At 40.2% G+C, this 17,819-nt stretch overlaps 1 protein-coding gene across 2 annotated transcripts in view; it reads right to left on the minus strand.

Annotated features, from left to right (window-relative positions):
* Positions 1-17,819, minus strand: part of RNGTT (RNA guanylyltransferase and 5'-phosphatase) — a 449,379-nt gene that overhangs the window by 57,956 nt on the left and 373,604 nt on the right. For both annotated transcript variants that reach the window (XM_065401183.1, XM_065401182.1), the window contains one exon: positions 5,137-5,203. In XM_065401183.1, coding sequence (XP_065257255.1) covers positions 5,137-5,203 — 67 coding nt within the window. The remainder of the gene's footprint in view (positions 1-5,136; positions 5,204-17,819) is intronic.

A 17,819-nucleotide genomic window follows, 5' to 3' on the forward strand; every position in this document is an offset into this window, starting at 1 on the left:
ACCGAACTACTAACGGTATGGAAATCAAATTTATGCATAGAAATTTCTATTGAGTTCTCCAGATCAACCAACAACCCTGAAAAGAAAGAAACTAAAAGGAATTAACATTGGATAATAGCCTTAAGAACCCTATATCTAAATGCTATGCTCAGAGAGGCAAAGCATGAAGCCTGTAATGTCTCAGAAATCTCATGGGAGACCAAACCACTAGAAGGAAAAACTGCAGAAAGTTTCTCCTTGTTCCAGGCAGGGGAGCCCTTCATTTCCTTCTGTGATGCTTCTGATCTACCTGATACCAGATTTGATAGATTTAGAAGACTCAAGGAGGGTATACTTTATGTTCCTTCTATATAATGAATTCCAACAGGAAGTTCAGAAGCCAGAAATTGAATTCTATGTACAAGATAAGGATCTAATATCTATAGATCATGACTTCCTTTCAATGGATGCATAGGTGCTGGAACTAGGGCTGCTGGGGGTGGCACCTCCGGCTTGAAGTGGTTTCCATCATATATAGGGTTTACAGTTTGCTTCAACAGCTCTCAGCATTCCCACTACACAGACTGTTCCAGCACCACTAAATGGATGTCAGACTAAAGATAAGAAGGGGAATCTCTTGATTAAGATAAAAAAGGATAAGTCATTCAGACCAAAGAAGGGAACCATCTTATGAGTCACTTGTATTAATGAAAGAAAGATAGCATCGTAACATCATCAGCTCACACACTCTGCAGGACATCACCACAAAGAAAATCTTGAGGAAAAAAAGAATCCCAGAGCTATGAATAGGGTAATCACAATCTTCAGAGGATCAAGTTAAGGCTCAAAGAGAGAAAGATGTTCTTCGTTAGACCTTGATGTAGGAAGCAGTCCTTAGAAAATCAATAACAAAGTAAAAGGATCCTAAAGGACTTTATCTCTAATAAAAAATGCAAAGAATTTTATGGGCACATTCTGATTTCTCTTTTCTTGGAATAAGGCATGTAAAGGGGCAAGACATGTTTGTAACAAACCACGTATTGGTTTTTCAAATTACAGAGGACCATTGTCAGGTATAAGATAACACACACTTTTCCTTACTTTTCTTTTTATACTTTTTCTTCCTTGAACTGTGTAATTTGATAAGTGGCAGGGATGCAGGTCACAATCTACACCTTCTCAGAGAGAGTCATGCTTCAAAATGAATAAGTGGGACACTGGTCATGGATGTCACAGGGAAGCATTTTAGTGGTTGGTGGGGAAACTGGAAGAAAAGAGGGAACTTTCTCCATTGGCTGTTAAAGATTCTAGAAACCAAACAGGTCCAATAAAAGATATTTCCTCACCCAGCCTCTCCAATATCCTGGGATCAATACAGCTACAACACCACTGAAACAAGAATCTTTACAGATAAAGAATAACTGGGGGTGGAGGAGAGGCTTTTGTTAACTCAAAAGGTAAATAAATCTAAATAGATTAATTCTTTCATTTCTTGAAAAGCAGACATGATTTCTCGAAAAAGATAAATGGTCATCTGCTAGGGCAGGTCTATACTACAGGGCTAAGTTGACCTAAGTTACGCAACTCCAGCTGCATGAATAATGTAGCTGGAGTCGACGTACCTTAGGTCGACTTATTGCGGTGTCTACACCACGCTGGGTCGATGGGAGAAACTGTCCTGTTGACTTACCTTACGCTTCTCGTTCCGGTGGAGTACCGGAGTCAATGGGAGAGCGCCTGGTGGTCAATTTAGTGGGTCTTCACTAGACCCAAAAATCGACCCCTGGTGGATCGATCCCCCGCGTCAATCCCCCGGTAAGTGGAGACAAGCCCCTAACGTACTTCCATACTACAGTAATTGGGATGGAATCACCTGGAATACATGGTACTGTTCAAATTTCTTCCTGAAGTTTCTTGATTTTCTCTCAGAATTTGTGCTCTCTTCATGAATTTATAAGATACAGTACATTGTAGCATATGCAGAGGTATCCTTTGAAATTCAATACTGTATTTTAGTGTGATCGCAGAACAAAGTAAAATAAAAAAAATACTAATATTTACCCTTGTCTTGGCGACCTGGAAACAATTTTATAATGAACTTAAAAATGTAGTGACTTGGGACAACAAAGCTTGATTTGGGAGCAGCAGACAGCTCCTCCTTTCTTTAAATGCTGATATAATGAGTAATTGATAAATATAGATGAAAGATTTTAACTAATCCATCATAATGATATTTCTTTACATCAGGTTGTGTACCCATCTGCTGCAAACATACATATTTCACTATAACAGTCTATGAATACCAAGTAAGATAACATTGGATAATAGCCTTAGCCAACATATTCCAGCTCGTAAGGTGCTTACATACTGTAGTAGGAAGAGAGCTTGAGACATAAGCCCTTGTATTAGAGGCCTGGTATGAGACAGGACCTGCTTACAGAATTTGGCAAGACTAGGGCTGATATTGCGGAAATAAACATTTTAAAGAAGTGCTAGTTACAGAGTGCTTACACAAACACATTTCGATATTAAATGGTACCAGAACATCCCGATATTAAGGATGGTACAAAAAAATATTTTCCAAGGATAATAGGAACACATTGACCCCTTTTAAAAGATACGGTTAGGATGACAGTACGTAATATAGATGTTTTAATCGAACCAACATGTACAAGATGATGGGTGATAACTAGAAACGTCAGGGGGCAGTAACTAACTATGTGAAAGGGGCAGTACTAACTTGTTTGTATCGGGGTATAAAGAGGTATCTCAGAGGGAGTATCTTTGGCCAGCTTAGGGAGCAGTGGAAAGTCCCACCACTGACTGAGCTGCGTCCATTGTCATGAGCATATACGGCTTAGTATCCTCGTAGAGTCTGACAGGTGCTATTACCGTGCTTTGTCGAAAATAAACCTGGCCGGGTGCCTTCGCTGAAACCCAAGTCTGTGGATTTATTGGACAGTTAATTGAGGTCTGCTATCTCCACAGAGCTGGGGCAGCACACTGAATGAACATACACGCAGCCAACATCTGACCACACATACAAAAGATGGCAAGCTTCCATAATTTACATTTAATATGGCAGAAGATAAGGCCTTTTCAGTAAAGAAATCTTCCACATACTTTATTTCCCATTTTAACTTGTTAAAGAAACTATGAAACCAACAAAATATCATAGAGACCCAGCAACCTGTGAGGGATATGTGGACTACTAGAAGGTGGGTGCCCAACTGGTTAAAGACCTTACTCAAAGAGTAGTTATCAATGGTTCACAGACAAACTGAGAAGGGCATATCTAACGGGGTCCTGCAGGGGTCAATCTTAGGTCTGGTATTATTCAATAATTTCATTCATGATTTGGATAATGGAGTGGAACGTATGCAGATGACACCGACCTGGGATAAGTTGCAAGCACTTTGGAGGACAGGATTAGAATTCATAATGACCTTGACAAATTACAGGATTGGTCTGAAGTCAACAAAATTAAATTCAGTACATACAAGTGTAAAGTACCTCACTTAGGAAGAAAAAATCAAATGCAAAACTACCAAAAGGGGAATAACTGGGTAGGTGGTAGTACCTGGTAGAAAAGGATCTGGGGATTATAATGTACGGCAAATTGAACATGAGTCAACAATGTGATGCAGTTGCAAAAAAGGCAAATATCATTCTGGGGTGCCTTAACAGGAGTGTCATATGTAAGACACGGGAGGTAACTGTCCCACTCTACTCAGCACTGGTGAGGCCTCAGCTGGAGTAATGCATCCAGTTCTGGGTGCCACACTCTGGGAAAGATTTGGACAAACTGTAGAGAGTCCACAGGAGAGCAACAAAAATGATAAAAGGTTTAGAGAATCTGACTTACTAGGAAAGATTAAAAAAACTGGGTATGGTTAGTCTTGAGAAAAGAAAACTGAGGGGAGACCTGATAACAGTCTTCAAATATATTAAGGGATGTTATAAAGAGGATGGCGATCAATCGTTCTTCATGTCCACTGAAGGCAGGACAAAAAGTAATGGGCTTAATCTGTAGCAAGGGAGATTTAGGTGAGATATTAGGAAAAACTTTCTAACTATAAGGATAGTTAAAGACTGGAATAGGCTTCCAAGGGAGGTTGTGGAATCAACATCGCTGGAGTTTTAAAGAACAGATTAAACATCTGCCAGGGATGATATAGGCTTACTTGGTCCTTCCACAGAACAGGGGGCTGGACTCGATTTTATGATTCTATAACCATACACATTCTGTCTCTGACTTAAATGGGAATTTTACCTGCACGAAGATTGCAGGATCAGGCTTTAAGAATCAAATCAGAACTAAACATTGACCATTACTATGTACTACTAACCTGAAAAAAGTCTTTCAGTTGTCTGACTTAAGGAACAAGCCCAAATATTTTGCTTAAATTGTCTTGCTTTTGTATGTTTCAATCAGACATTTTACACTGCTTTAACATAGCATTTGGTAGTTTGACTGGAGAATGGTTTATAAATATGTTTAACTAAACTGCATCATATTTTAATTAGACATTTTGCCTGACACTACTTACATTAAATATAGAATGCTTGTGAATAGCAATGACACTTTTGGTGCTGACAGGATCAAAGGCAGTTTTCCATTTGGAATAATGAAATAATTTTTTATTCTTAAGGGACACAGCAATGATTCTTTGGCAAATAGCAATTAGAAGCAGTAAAACTATAGTTTAGCTGATAAATATGATCATTAAGTCATAAAAGACTTTTCAGAAACTGTACAATCCGTTACAATAAAGTGTAATAATGGTGTGGAAATAATCTGTAGTTTCCACTGTAATGTCCTCCCTGTCAAAAATGACTTGTAAGTTTAAGAAGTTCAAAAGGTGGTTTTGTTTTGAAATGTCACTGACAAGTAACCTAAAAAAAATATGAACATTTTGTTTCTGGTAATTAACCCAGAATCAAAAGTAATCAAAACATGATGCAAGAAAACACTGAACTTCTCTGACAGCTAAATATATAAATGTCTTTGGAAATAACCCCAGGAAATTACATTATTTTTCATTTCTTTCTTTCTTTCTTTCTCTTTCTTTCTTTACATTTCTAAAAGTATTTTGAAATATCAAGACTATAATCATACAAGTGTTTAATAACTTTCAAGTAAACCAAAAGTCGTACCTTAATTTGTGCAAAAGGTCTGTCAAAACTTCCAACATAAAGAAGACCAACATTCTGGGTAAGTAATCTAAAAAAAGAAAACATCATTTAAAACATTGTTTGTAACTAAACACATGTCACTGTAACCATCTTTATGGTCATACTGCAGAACTGCTACTGAAAATGAGATAAAATAGAAGTTAACCGTTTGCAGGATAAATTAAAGAGAAAGGACACACATTAAAGATAGAGCAACATAACTTGTGAATTGGTAATTTATATTCCTTCTGTAAGAAGTGCTCCAATAAAGTCATTTCACAATACCTTTGGTGCCTGGCCACATGCAAGAGTGGCAGGGCATACATCATTTCCATCTAGTATGGCTCTTTAGAGTAACAGAATCAACAAAATTGCAACTTTAAAACAACAAAGACAAACAGATTCACCATTCAAAGCAGCAAGTCTAATAGATTTAAAATAGTATCAGACATGCAACTGTAACATTATATAAAGTGATATAACTGAAATGAACCAAAGTGACTTATCACAATGCAATAACAGAAAATCTGAAAGAATCTCTGCTGTCATATAATGGCTTAACAAATAATTAACATACCATACATCGCTCAAAATCATTTCAAGAGATTCTGATTAAAATTTTAAGCCACCACATAGCACCAAAAGTTTAGCTAAAAATAGGGTAAAATGGTTCCTAAAAGTTTGTGTACCCCTGAAAACAAAATAATTTTGATTCCTGAAGCAAGGACAGATGCTACACAGGACCACAAGAGGCCAATGTTACTAAGAAGTTCTGGAGCTCTGAGTGCCAGGTGGTGCAATTCCCTGAAATACAAGTGTACAGATGCCCTCAAAGAAAAGCAGACAGCTGAAAGCAATGGAGTACTGTACCACTCACACTATTGGGTCATATTCAGTTGTGAAAAATCAAGTTTGGAATGTAGGTCTCCAACGTGAAAAAGCTAGTGTGCTGGTCAAATGGTTCCAAGGAGAGAGAGGCACATTTAGTAAATATTTAACCATTTCTAAAATTAAAATAAAAGCATTGGGGGCTTGTCAGAAGAGTAGTTAAGTAGTGGTGCCTGAAGGATTAGTAGTAAGCAAAAAAAGGGAAATACTTCCCATGATAAGGGTTCAAGGGATACCACTATGTTTTGGAAGAGCTACACAACAGCAGCAAAATGTGTTTTAAAGGAATTTCAAAAAGATACTATTTCACCCCTCTTTTTTCAGAATAAGATACACATATAACCTGTTTCAATAAAGGCTACAGAAAAGGGAAAAATATGTTTTATAAAGTGATAGGAAGTTGTTGTGTCTATGTTACACTGCTATTTTCTCCACACCAGAAATGCAGAACCATTGCAGGTGTGAGTCTTTATGATTCTTTCAATTGATATTAGTGAACGTCTACAGAAGCTCATGATTGACCTTTCCAAAGAAACATCCAATACAACCAAGTGTAGTAAAAGGCTTGTTGGAATAAACTGCAGTTTAACAGCCCTATCTACATATTTTATTTTACTAATACTAGTTTGTTCCAACATCTGTAAAACATGGTGTACGCGCGTGCCTTATTTATTGAGACTGATGACACAGAATTACAAGGTTATTACCACTCCGTCAATATTAACTACTTTGCTTGAAAAGTGTTTCATTCCTTATCAGCTTTTTATCTATATTCTCATACTGCCTTAATTCAGAATCAATTGCCATGAGATGAAAAAAAAAAATCAACAATCACCTCTTTGTTTAATCTTGTAAATAATAAGCTTTTGTCTAGGAAATGGTATACTGCCTCTGTAGATATCTTAGAAGCATTTGATTTAGTGGATTAATATGGCTAAAGGAACATAACTTTAGTGCTAACTAAAAAAATAATTAAGTCATGTCCCAAAAATTTAATCTCCAATTTTGTTCAATTGTATTAAATGTAAACTAAATGACCATTATATTGGCTTAAAGATCTTATTTCTCCTTTTGATTTTTTTTTAAAATTCCCTTGTGTCTTTCCTTTGTCAACTACATGCATCTAAGCTATGAGGAAACAGAAACATTCTGTAGTTAAACTTAGTAAATCAATTTAATATGGTATACACATTAATATTCTACAAGAGTCGCTCCTGGGTTCTAGAAGAATTTGTTAGGAAAAGGAAAGTTTCTTTTAATTCTCCCTTGCTGGAAAAAGGTCACACCCTTGGGTTCTTTAGTTTCCAAGATTCTCCTTCTAAGGTTGTGTCTACACCACAAGTTTTTGCTAATTCAAGTTACACTGGCATATAGCCACTGCAGTTAGTATATCATTTATGCGCATGCATACTTTTCTCCTTGCGTCAGTGCAGCATATACTCACCAGGAGTGCTTGTGTCGATGCACAATGCAGTGCATCATCGATAGGTATCCAGTGTACAATCCACCACCGTTCAGCGCACTGTGTTTTGGGTAGTTTTGGCAATGCATGGTGAGGCAGAAACAACTCATGCAGTGGTACTGGGAGTAAGGGATCAACTTCCCATAATGCAGTGTTCTCCATCCCATAATATTCACACCTATTTTCAGTTTCCCACAAACCTGCATGGGACGTGTTGCTGTCCGACATCTCTTACAGAAGATGCTTGTCCATGGTTATCCAAGTGCTGGTGAATCACCCGGGACGCTTCACTGACATCAATGTTGGCAGGTCAGGGAAGGTGCATGACACTCGTATCTTTAAGAACACCAGATTGTTCAGAAAGCTACAAGCAGGGACCTTCTTTCTGACCAGCAGATTACCATTAGCAATGTTGAAATGCCAATAGTGATCATGGGGGACCCAGCCTACCCTTTACTCCCCTGCATAATGAAGCCATACACCGTTCACCTTGACAACAGCAAGGAAAGATTCAACTACAGGCTCAACAGGTGCAGAATGACAGCTGCATGTGCTTTTGGTGGATTGAAAGGGTGCTGACGTTGTTTACTCACCAGATTGGATAGCAGTGTGAAACATATCCCAGTTGTTATAGCTTCCTGTTGTGTCCTGCATAATATTTGTGAAACAAATGGGGGAAAGTTGCAGTGGAAGTGGAGTGGCTGTCTGCTGAGTTTGAACAGCCAGACACAAAGGCTATCAGACAAACTCAACAAGGAGTTATACGGCTTAGGGAGGCTTTGAAAGTACTTTAACAGCAAGCCACAATAATATGCTGAGGTGTACTGTGTTCAACCCTGTGCAGCAGTTTTGGGGCCTATTAGGAATTGAGTAGTGCTTGATGCACATCTGTGCATATATCAATGACAGTGCAGCTGTTAATGTTGGACGGTTGCTGTACATTTATGATGACTACATTTGGCACTGATCTAATGGGTAGTGAGTGTACAAGACCACTACTTTCACTGCAAGCAGGCACTATACATCATGTGTTGTAAACTAATAAAGATGAATAACTTTCAAAACAAAAGTGTTTTATTCACTAACAAAAACAGATCCAAAGATCATCTGAAGAACTTAAAAGTAAATACATTTTACCTTAACATTTTTTAGGAACCTTAATAAGTAACCCAGAGGACAGAACATTGATGTCCATTGTAGCAACAACATACATCAGCCGTGGCTTTCAGGTCAGCGTAGGTGAAGCTATGGATGTCCATAATTTCCCCCAGTGTGGAGTGGCAGGGGTAGCTATGCCGGCCCTGAGGCAATGAGGAATGCTGGGGGAGGGATAAGGGGAGTGTAGGGAGGCACTAAGCTTCAGTTCGCCACAGACTGCAATGAGAGTTGAGCCTGGAGGTCCACAAGAGTTTGCAGCATCTGAGTTTGCTGCTGGAGAAGCCCCATTATGTCCTGGTGCATTTCTCTTTCCTTTTCCTGATGCATCTTTCTTCTGTCTGCTCTGACCTTCTCCATACAATCTGCAACATTCACTCTCCAGGCCTTCTGGTCAAGGTCTGATGCAGCACTGGCTTAAAGGATCTTACAGAGCATGTCCTCGTGTGTCCTCTTTTTTTCCTCCTCCTTATTTGGGTCAGTAGTTCTGCTGGTATGGAGGGGGTTGCCATCAAGGCCACAACAGCCACAGCTAGAGATAAAACACACAAAGGTACCATTGTCAGTACAATAGGAACAGAAAGCAAAACTTAAGATTCAGAACTTGCCCCTTCCCTTGCCCCCTAAATGTTAAACAAGACAAGCTGATTGACACTTCTGCTGCTCTCAGCTCAAGCCATAATATGACCCACCAGGGGTGAGGGAAATTAGGAGGGAATTGCTTGGTTGCATGAAGCTGAGTATAGGGCAATGGCACTGAATACTGCCACCAATTTCCACAGGTGGTGGTGGTTGTAGTGGTAGCTGATATCTCAACTCCTGAGGATAACAAACGCAGAGAGAGCACAGCTGCTGCTGCTGGCGTCCCAAAGCCACCTGGGCCCATATGCCACTAGTTTGCCAGAGTTATCACCACCTGGCATGGGAAAGTGTCCTACCACGGATGGAGAAATAAGGCTGCCATCCCTAAAAACCTTCGGCAAAGGAATGTAGTGTAGTTCCATGAAATTTTCATAGAGAACTCTCAGCAGGATTCAAGGGACATACCTGTGTACATAAAAAATCTGCTCCACATGCCCTCCCCCTACCTAACCCTAGAGTGGAAATGAAAAAGCAGAGAGCAACTCTACCTCTCTTTGTTGTACCACTACATCTTCTAGTATGAGTAAACTACTGAGAAGTAAATAGCTGTGTCCTGCTAATTTGGGGGTGCCATCCCTGTAATGAAAAATTTATTTACACACTTACCCAAGGTTCTTTCCCCTTCATTGGGCTTGCCTGTGCTTGACTGGTGGGACTGGCTGGAATGGGGTGGAGTCAAAAACAGGTCCTGGCTTATTGCACAGCTGGATCCCATGGATGTCTGTCCCCATCCTCATCCTCCGTTTCCTCCTTCAGCACCTCCTCCTTGTCATTCATGACAGGGGCCTGTGACTCAGGCTTCGCAGAGGTATCCACAGTGGTGTGCGGGGTGGTGGCGTCTCTGCTGAGTATGGCATGCAGCTCACTGTTGATCTCCCTGGCCTTCTGGTATGCCTGCTGCAGTTCCTTGGCTTTCACGTGGCACTGCTGCTGGTATCTGTCATATCCCTTTTACTGCTTACCCTGAGCAATCTGCTTGTACATGTCAACATTTCTACCACTGGTTTGAAGTTGTGCCTGCACAGCCTCTTCTCCCCACAGGTCCAGGAGATCCAATATCTACTGTCTACTACAGGTAGTAGCATGTCTGGTCAGCCGGTCAGTTGTGCACAATAGAGAGCAGATAGAGGTATTCTTACCAAGCTGGCCAACCAGAAAAAGGCATTCAAAAATTGGTGGGGGTTTTAAGTGGGGGGAGGGAGGACTTCTGGTCTATGTGACTGTGACGCTCTGTACCCCGGTAGAACACCCTGCACCCCATGTTCATCTTTATAAAATGATTGTGTGGTATCCAATGCAAAGTTTGTCATGTTGGGTGTCTTCGGAAGGCTCATGATGCACTGAGCATGGTTGTTATAGTAATGTTATAGGTTATAATTTCATGTATATAGTTATGAGGCTGAAAATGTATTGTCATGGCTTAAAGCAAGCCCAGGCAAAAACTCTCCAAGAGCAGAGAGGCAGTTCACACCTCATCAGGGCAGGTATGGGACAAACCCAGCCCAGCCTCACAGGAACAAAGGGCGCTGGCCTAGGCAGCAACAAAAGAATCTGTTAGATTCTCGAGGGAGTCACCCCCCTTCCTTTGGTTAGTTTGGAACTGCAATGAGGTAATGCTCACCTGACTCTGAAGGGAGGGGGTGGGGCACAAAGCCAAGAGGGAAGAAAGGACATGATAAAAGGGAGAGACATTTGCCATGCTCTCTCTCTCTCCCACCTACATCTACAGACACCACACCAAGACTGAAGCGCTGATCAAAGGGGAGAGTCTGGCCGAAGAGCAACCAGCCAGCCTGTGGTGAGAAGCATCTAAGTTTGTAAGGACATTGAAGGTGCTAATATCAGCTTAGAATGTGTTTTACTTTTATTTCATTTGACCAAATCTGACTTGTTATGCTTTGGTTTATAATCACATAAAATCTATCCTTTGTAGTTAATACATTTGTTTGTTTATTCTACCTGAAGCAGTGCGTTTCGTTTGAAGCGTGTCAGAGACTCCCCTTGGGATAACAAGCCTGGTACATATCAATTTCTTTGTTAAATTGACAAACTCATATAAGCTTGCACCATCCAGTGGGCATAACTGGACACTGCAAGTCGGAGGTTCCTAGGATTGTGTCTGGGACCAGAGATATTGGCTAGTGTCATTTGGTTCCACAATCCAAGGAGCAGCTTACATGCCAGAGGCTGTGCGTGAACAGCCCAGGGGTGGGGGTTCTCACAGCAGAGCAAGGTAAGGCTGGCTCCCAGAGTCAAGGATTGGAGTGACCTAGCAAGTCACAGTCCAGATAACACCAGAAGGGAACGTAACAGTTACCCCGAGCAGTGGAGTTCACAGTTGTGACCACAGCAGTCAGTGTCCAGCACTGTAGGACAGCTGTTGGAGGACTGTTAGTGTTGATATAAAGTAATGCAGCGTCTACACTCGCACTGCATCGACCTCTATACATTGACCGTGGGTCAATGCTGCTCCGGGAGGTGGTGTTACTATGCCAGAGTAATGGGGTGTAGTCTGATGGATGATTATGTATTATGTATCTATTAATGATATTGATTACTTAACAATTCCCAGTTATTATTTTGAGGGTTGATAGGTTCTTGTCCCAAGATCAGGCCCAGTATTATTAAAATTACTATATAGTTGGGAACCCTGATGAGTATGGTTGCAACACTCACACGGTAGGAGGTCTTCTATATTTACAATAATGTATTAATACATTTAGCAATACATATAGGTTCCTTGCATTACTACTGAATATAATAAAGACAAAATATAATGAAGGCAAGGCAGTGAATATAATTAAAGGCAGCTAGCCCTATGGGCTACAGGTGGGAGACAACTTTATGTGAAGACACATGCACAACTAGGTTGAAGCAAAGCAGCTTATGTTGACCTATCTTTGTGGTGTAGACCAGGCCTTAGAGACAAAAAGTCTCAGTGATGTCTCTAAAGGCAACATTTTCATGTTGAGGTGAAAAATCTGAAAAACACTCACTCATTTCTTAAGTGCAGAACATCCTGCCACACACCAAGCATATAAGATGAATGAGTTAGGTACCTACATACATGCATATATAAGTGACAGAAGTAGAACACCGACATGGTTTTAACTTGAGACACAACTACACAAAGCAAAAAAAGCCTAAGTTCAAAGAAATAAAAACTCTGGGTTTTTTCAAATTACAAGGAAAACACTTTATAGGAGAACATCTTGCCTTAATGATTTAATATTTCAGAAAGGAAAAATGTAAGTTAGCCTATTGTTTTCTGCTTCTATTGCATGAAACCAAATCAGAAACAGGGTTAATTTCATACTACGTATGTTTCTTTTCGATAGATTTCAGTGCTAACATAAAGTGACCGTTAAAACATCTACATTTGTCCTGAACAAATTACTGTACAGGTTTTAATTCTGTTATCTTGTTACGATGCTTTTCTTCCTCTGCAATATTATATCAGTACACACTGCAACATCTAGACACATCATGTATTGCAAGCAAGCAGTATACAAGTTATAATTGAATACAGTATCTTTTAAGATGTTAGAGCAGAAAAAAGATGAATACAACCAAACAGAGCAATCATTTCAAGTGGTGGTTTGCTTTAGATGTATTATAGCAGGATACAAAAAGCAAAAAACCTAGGCTACAACACTAACATTTCTGATAGTCTATAATGTAACCTGCATATTTACGGATGCACAGCTTAAAGTGAAAGATTTAAATGTCAGTCCTTCTTTCAAAATCCTGAAAGTACTGTGGGGCTGATTCTTGTATCCAACAACTCATCTTTAAAACTGGGGATAGAGGGCCTTAAATAACTAAGAAAATGGCACTTGAGCATCTGTACCCAAATGTAGTAGCTTTTTTATAAGAAGCTCTGTGATGTGTATTATAGAACAAGATAAATTTAAACAGAGAAAATATCTATTGAAGAGTCCATCTAGGTAGAATATACTCCCCATACAGAAGATAAAATGATATAATACTCTAAAATGATACCATGCTTGATCTTAGTAAAAAGATAGGAGTATGCAAAAGATTGTCCTTCCTTGGTCTTTTTACTAAGATCAAGCATGGTATACACACACACACACACACACACACACACACACAGAGAGAGAGAGTGCACAAACCAGTGAAGAAAAAGCACAATTTTAGAATCCACACAATTTCAAAGTTTTATCATTTGATTTACTTGCAATGATCAGGTCAATAATATTTACATCTTCAGCCTGACAAATCTGTTATGCCAATCAGAGTTTTGAGATTTATTTGTGAAAATATTTTCTGGTTGGCTTTCATCTACCGAGAAGGTCTATTGATGACTGTAGTGAGGCAGAGTGGCCTCTCTCCGGACTCGAGAGTGAGGGATCACTACCAGGGCGGGACAGGAAGTATAAAGGGAGGGCTCAGCAGCTCAGTTGAGCAGGAGCGAGGCGGCTCCACTCTGCTGCAGCAACCTGGAGCTGAACCTGCGCCTTGCAGCACCCTACCCCCAGAGAACACTGGGCCTGAAGAGGAGTTGCTGGGACTGCCATCCGCTGTGTACTCAGAGGAGCCAGACGATCTGCGGATTATAGAGGTACCAAACCCCGGGGAGGTAGGAAGTAGCCCAGGGCAGCCGACGACTGTCTGGCTACGTGGCTGACAGCTTCTAGGTCAGCGTGTTGTGGTTGGATCCCTGCTGACCCAGTGGTGAACCACTCCTCTGCTGTTGGGGCCCTGGGCTGGGACGCGGTGGAGTTGGGCAGGCCCGCGTCCCCCTACCCCTTCCACCCCACTCCTGGGGTGGCCGACTCCCCACCATAGGCCAGGAGACCTGTGGGAATATACCATCTGTCAAGCTAGGATGCTAGACTCGGAGCTCCCCCCTACTGGAACCTCTACACTGTATGCCCCTAGACTGTGTGGGCGCTCATTCCTACCTGGACCCCTCCTTTCTCGGCCCTGCCCAAAGGGCTAGTGCTCCAGACTGTTAAGTACTGCCAGCCCCAGCTGAGGGGCTATGAGCTAAAGACTACTCAGTGCTCTGCCTCTCCCAAGGTGGGGACAAGAGCACCAGAGTATTATTGCTTGTTTGTCTCTGTTAGATGGACCCAGAACTATATACTACTTACGGCGAGGCCCCACCAGTGCGACCCGAGCTCGAGGGTTACTGCCCAATATAACGAGGCAGAGTGGCTTCCCTCCCCACTGGAGAGCGAGGAATCACTACATTGACAAAAAACAAAACAAAAACCACCCAAATTCTTCTATAGGTCTTAATTTTTATCCAAGCTGTCTCACATGCAAGCCAAAATATATACAACTTTGATCTGCAAACTTAATGTTATCTGATTAACACATTTCTGATATGCCTATCATTGTGGCATGTAGGCATCACAAACATTAAATAAAAGCATCAATGGTAGCTAGTGATAACCCTGGATCTCTGGTGGAGAGGAATTCTGCTATTAATATGTACAGAAGGGTAGGTATTGTTGGCATGTCAATATTGATCATAGTGACTGAAATACTCTTCAGTAGAAGTGGGTTTCTGCTTTGAGACTCAGGAAGCTGGGAATTAAAAAAGGCTGCAGTGGTTTTCAGCCACCACTAATTATTACTGTTCCAGATGCTACTGAGCTGATTCTCACTATTTCAATTCCCATCCTGTGCATCTTTTACTTAAGTAAAATTGGAAAGCAGTGCAAGGAGCTGGGAAGAGAAGATAGCACTGAGAAAAGAGACAGAGGAAGAGAGGACACCATAGAGCATATGAGCATGTAGTAGAAGGAAGAGGAAGAGAAGACACCACAAGATGGAAGAGGAGGAGGAGAAAGACAATATGGGATGACTCCTATTTAATCTCCTTTCCTCCTCATTAATCCCTCTTTGAAGACTCTCTTTCTCTGCCAACTTATGTAGTGAATACTAATGGAATTCAAAACAGGTAGTAATGAAAAAATATGTATTCTGTAGAGAGGAAGACAAAGTGTGACTACCTGCAGAGCATACCTTTCCCTGCAAGCAACAACTGGAGATGCAGAAAACTTTCTACTTATTCACTAGATTTGCAGGGTTTTGAATATCTCATATACTGGGCAACTGAATGTCACAGCTATATCAGAATTTATTCTGTAATAAATCACGGCATGTAATATTGCCACCCCTTTCCTGGTGTGTTTTACCTATATATTTGGTATTTTAACACTATTTTTTTCTTGGTTCAAATAATATCTTATTCCAATGCTGCTACTTATTCTTAAAAAACACTAAACTCCAACTCACAACAGTTAGTTATTTGGAAGATAGATGAATTTTCTTCCTTCACCTTCCTTTTCTTTACCTTCGCATAGACATCTCTCTCAGAACTGGACACAAGAGAGCCCTAAATTATTCCCAACATGTACTTTCCTAGCCTATTAGAAAACTCAGTATTACATTTCCTTTCTTTCAGCTCCCCTTTAAGATGATGCACTTTTCACTCCTTTGAATATCTGTATTTTTATACCATATACTGCAACATGCATAAAGAGCAGAGGCTGCTCCCCTCCTAAACATCACAACCAATCAACCCACTAAGTAATATGATTAACATTTGCCTCTGAAAACTAATCACAATTGCATCCTTTGGCAGACGGCTATCAACAAGTGCACCTTCATGTTCTCCACTACCAATACACCCCTTTTAAAAGTTTGCTCTACGGCTTCCTTTCTAATTTCACGGTTATGCAATCCCATCCTCAAATCACCTTCAGTAGCATCTGATATCTATACCTGATACCAGCTGGAGAACACTATTACATTATCTCCTGTACTATATCTCCTCTTAAAATCAGTGGTACTGTATGAATTATCCTAGTAACAGTACCACAGCACAATCTCTGCTAAAAATCAATAGAGAATTTTAGAGCTACTTTCACATTTAAATGTTAAAACTTAAGAGCACAGCTGTTAGAAAAGTGACTGAAAAATGGTACCTTACTAGAACACACAACTATTCCCCTTGAGAAAATGTTTAGTTTACCTGCAAACTGACCTAATTTAACTTCAAAACAGTACGATGTATTCTCTTTTGCTTTATACATCATCGATACAATTGTCATTTTAATGAATCTGTAAATTCGGGGGTCATACCCTATGATTGGAGAATTGCAAATACAATATCTATATTTAAGAAAGGGAAAAGAGTGATCTGGGAAACTACAGTCCTGTTAGTTTGACCTCAATTGTATGGAAGGTCTTAGAATAAATTTTGAAAGAGAGACTAGTTAAGGACAGAGGTAAATGGTAATGGGAATAAAATACAAAATAGTTTCACAAAAGGTAAAAACTGTCAGAACAACCTGATCTCTTTCTTTGTAAAGATCATTGATTTTCTAGACAAAGCAAATGCAGCAGATCTGATCTACCTGGATTTCAGGAAGGCATTTGATACAGGTCCACATGGGAAATTATTAGTAAAATTGGAGAAGATGGGGATTAATATGAGAATTGAAAGGTGGGTAACAAACTGGTTAAAGGGGAGACTACACCGAGTCATGCTGAAAGGGGAACTCTCAGGCTGGAGGGAGGTTACTAGTTGAGTTCCTCAAGGATCAGTCTTGGGACCAATCTTATTTAATATTTTCATTAATGACCTTGGCACAAAAATTAGAAATGTGCTAATAAAATCTGCAGATGACACAAAGTTGTGAGGTACTGCCAATACAGAAGAGGACGAGACTATCATACAAGAAGATTTGGATGACCTTGAAAACTGGAGTAATAGATATGTGATGAAATTTAATAGTGCAAAGTCATGCTATTAGGGACTAATAAGTATTTTTGCTAGATGCTGGGGACTTATCAAATCGCATCTGTTACTGCTATTAGCAAATATCTTCAGTGCCCAGAGATGGAGACAATAGATAGGGAGCACTCTGAGTTACTATAGAGAATTCTTTCACAGAAGTATGGCTGGTGGGTCTTGCCCACACACTCAGCATCTAACTGATTACCATATTTGGAGTCTGGAAGGAATTTTCCCCCAAGTCAGATTGACAGAGATTCTGGTTTTTTTTTTGCCTTCCTCTGCATTGTGTGGCCTGGGTCCCTTGTTGGTTTGAACTAGAGCAAATAGTGGATTCTCTGTAATGAAGTTTTTAAATCAATATTTAAAGACTCAATAACACATCCAGTCGTTATCAGCCTACTACAGGAGTGGGTGGGTGAGGTTCTCTGGCCTGTAATGTGTAGTAGGTCAGACTAGATGATCATGATGGTCCCTTCAGGTCTATGAGTCTTTATTTTTTTATGAATAGATATGAAGTAGAAAAGGACAAAATATGGTTATTTACCTTACAGTACCTGCAGTTTTTCCAGATGTGTTCTCCATATATATATTCCACTCTTGGTGTGCATCTGCTCTGAGCACTCAAGATAGGAATCTTTTGGGCTTATCCCCTAAGTATATGCATTTACTCCAAGTGTCTTCATGCCTGTACTGAGGGAATAAAAGGTGCAAGAAGGCTGAACTGCTTTTCATTTCCTT

Source organism: Emys orbicularis, chromosome 3, assembly GCF_028017835.1.
Source record: "Emys orbicularis isolate rEmyOrb1 chromosome 3, rEmyOrb1.hap1, whole genome shotgun sequence".
In the NCBI taxonomy this organism is placed as follows: domain Eukaryota; kingdom Metazoa; phylum Chordata; order Testudines; family Emydidae; genus Emys; species Emys orbicularis.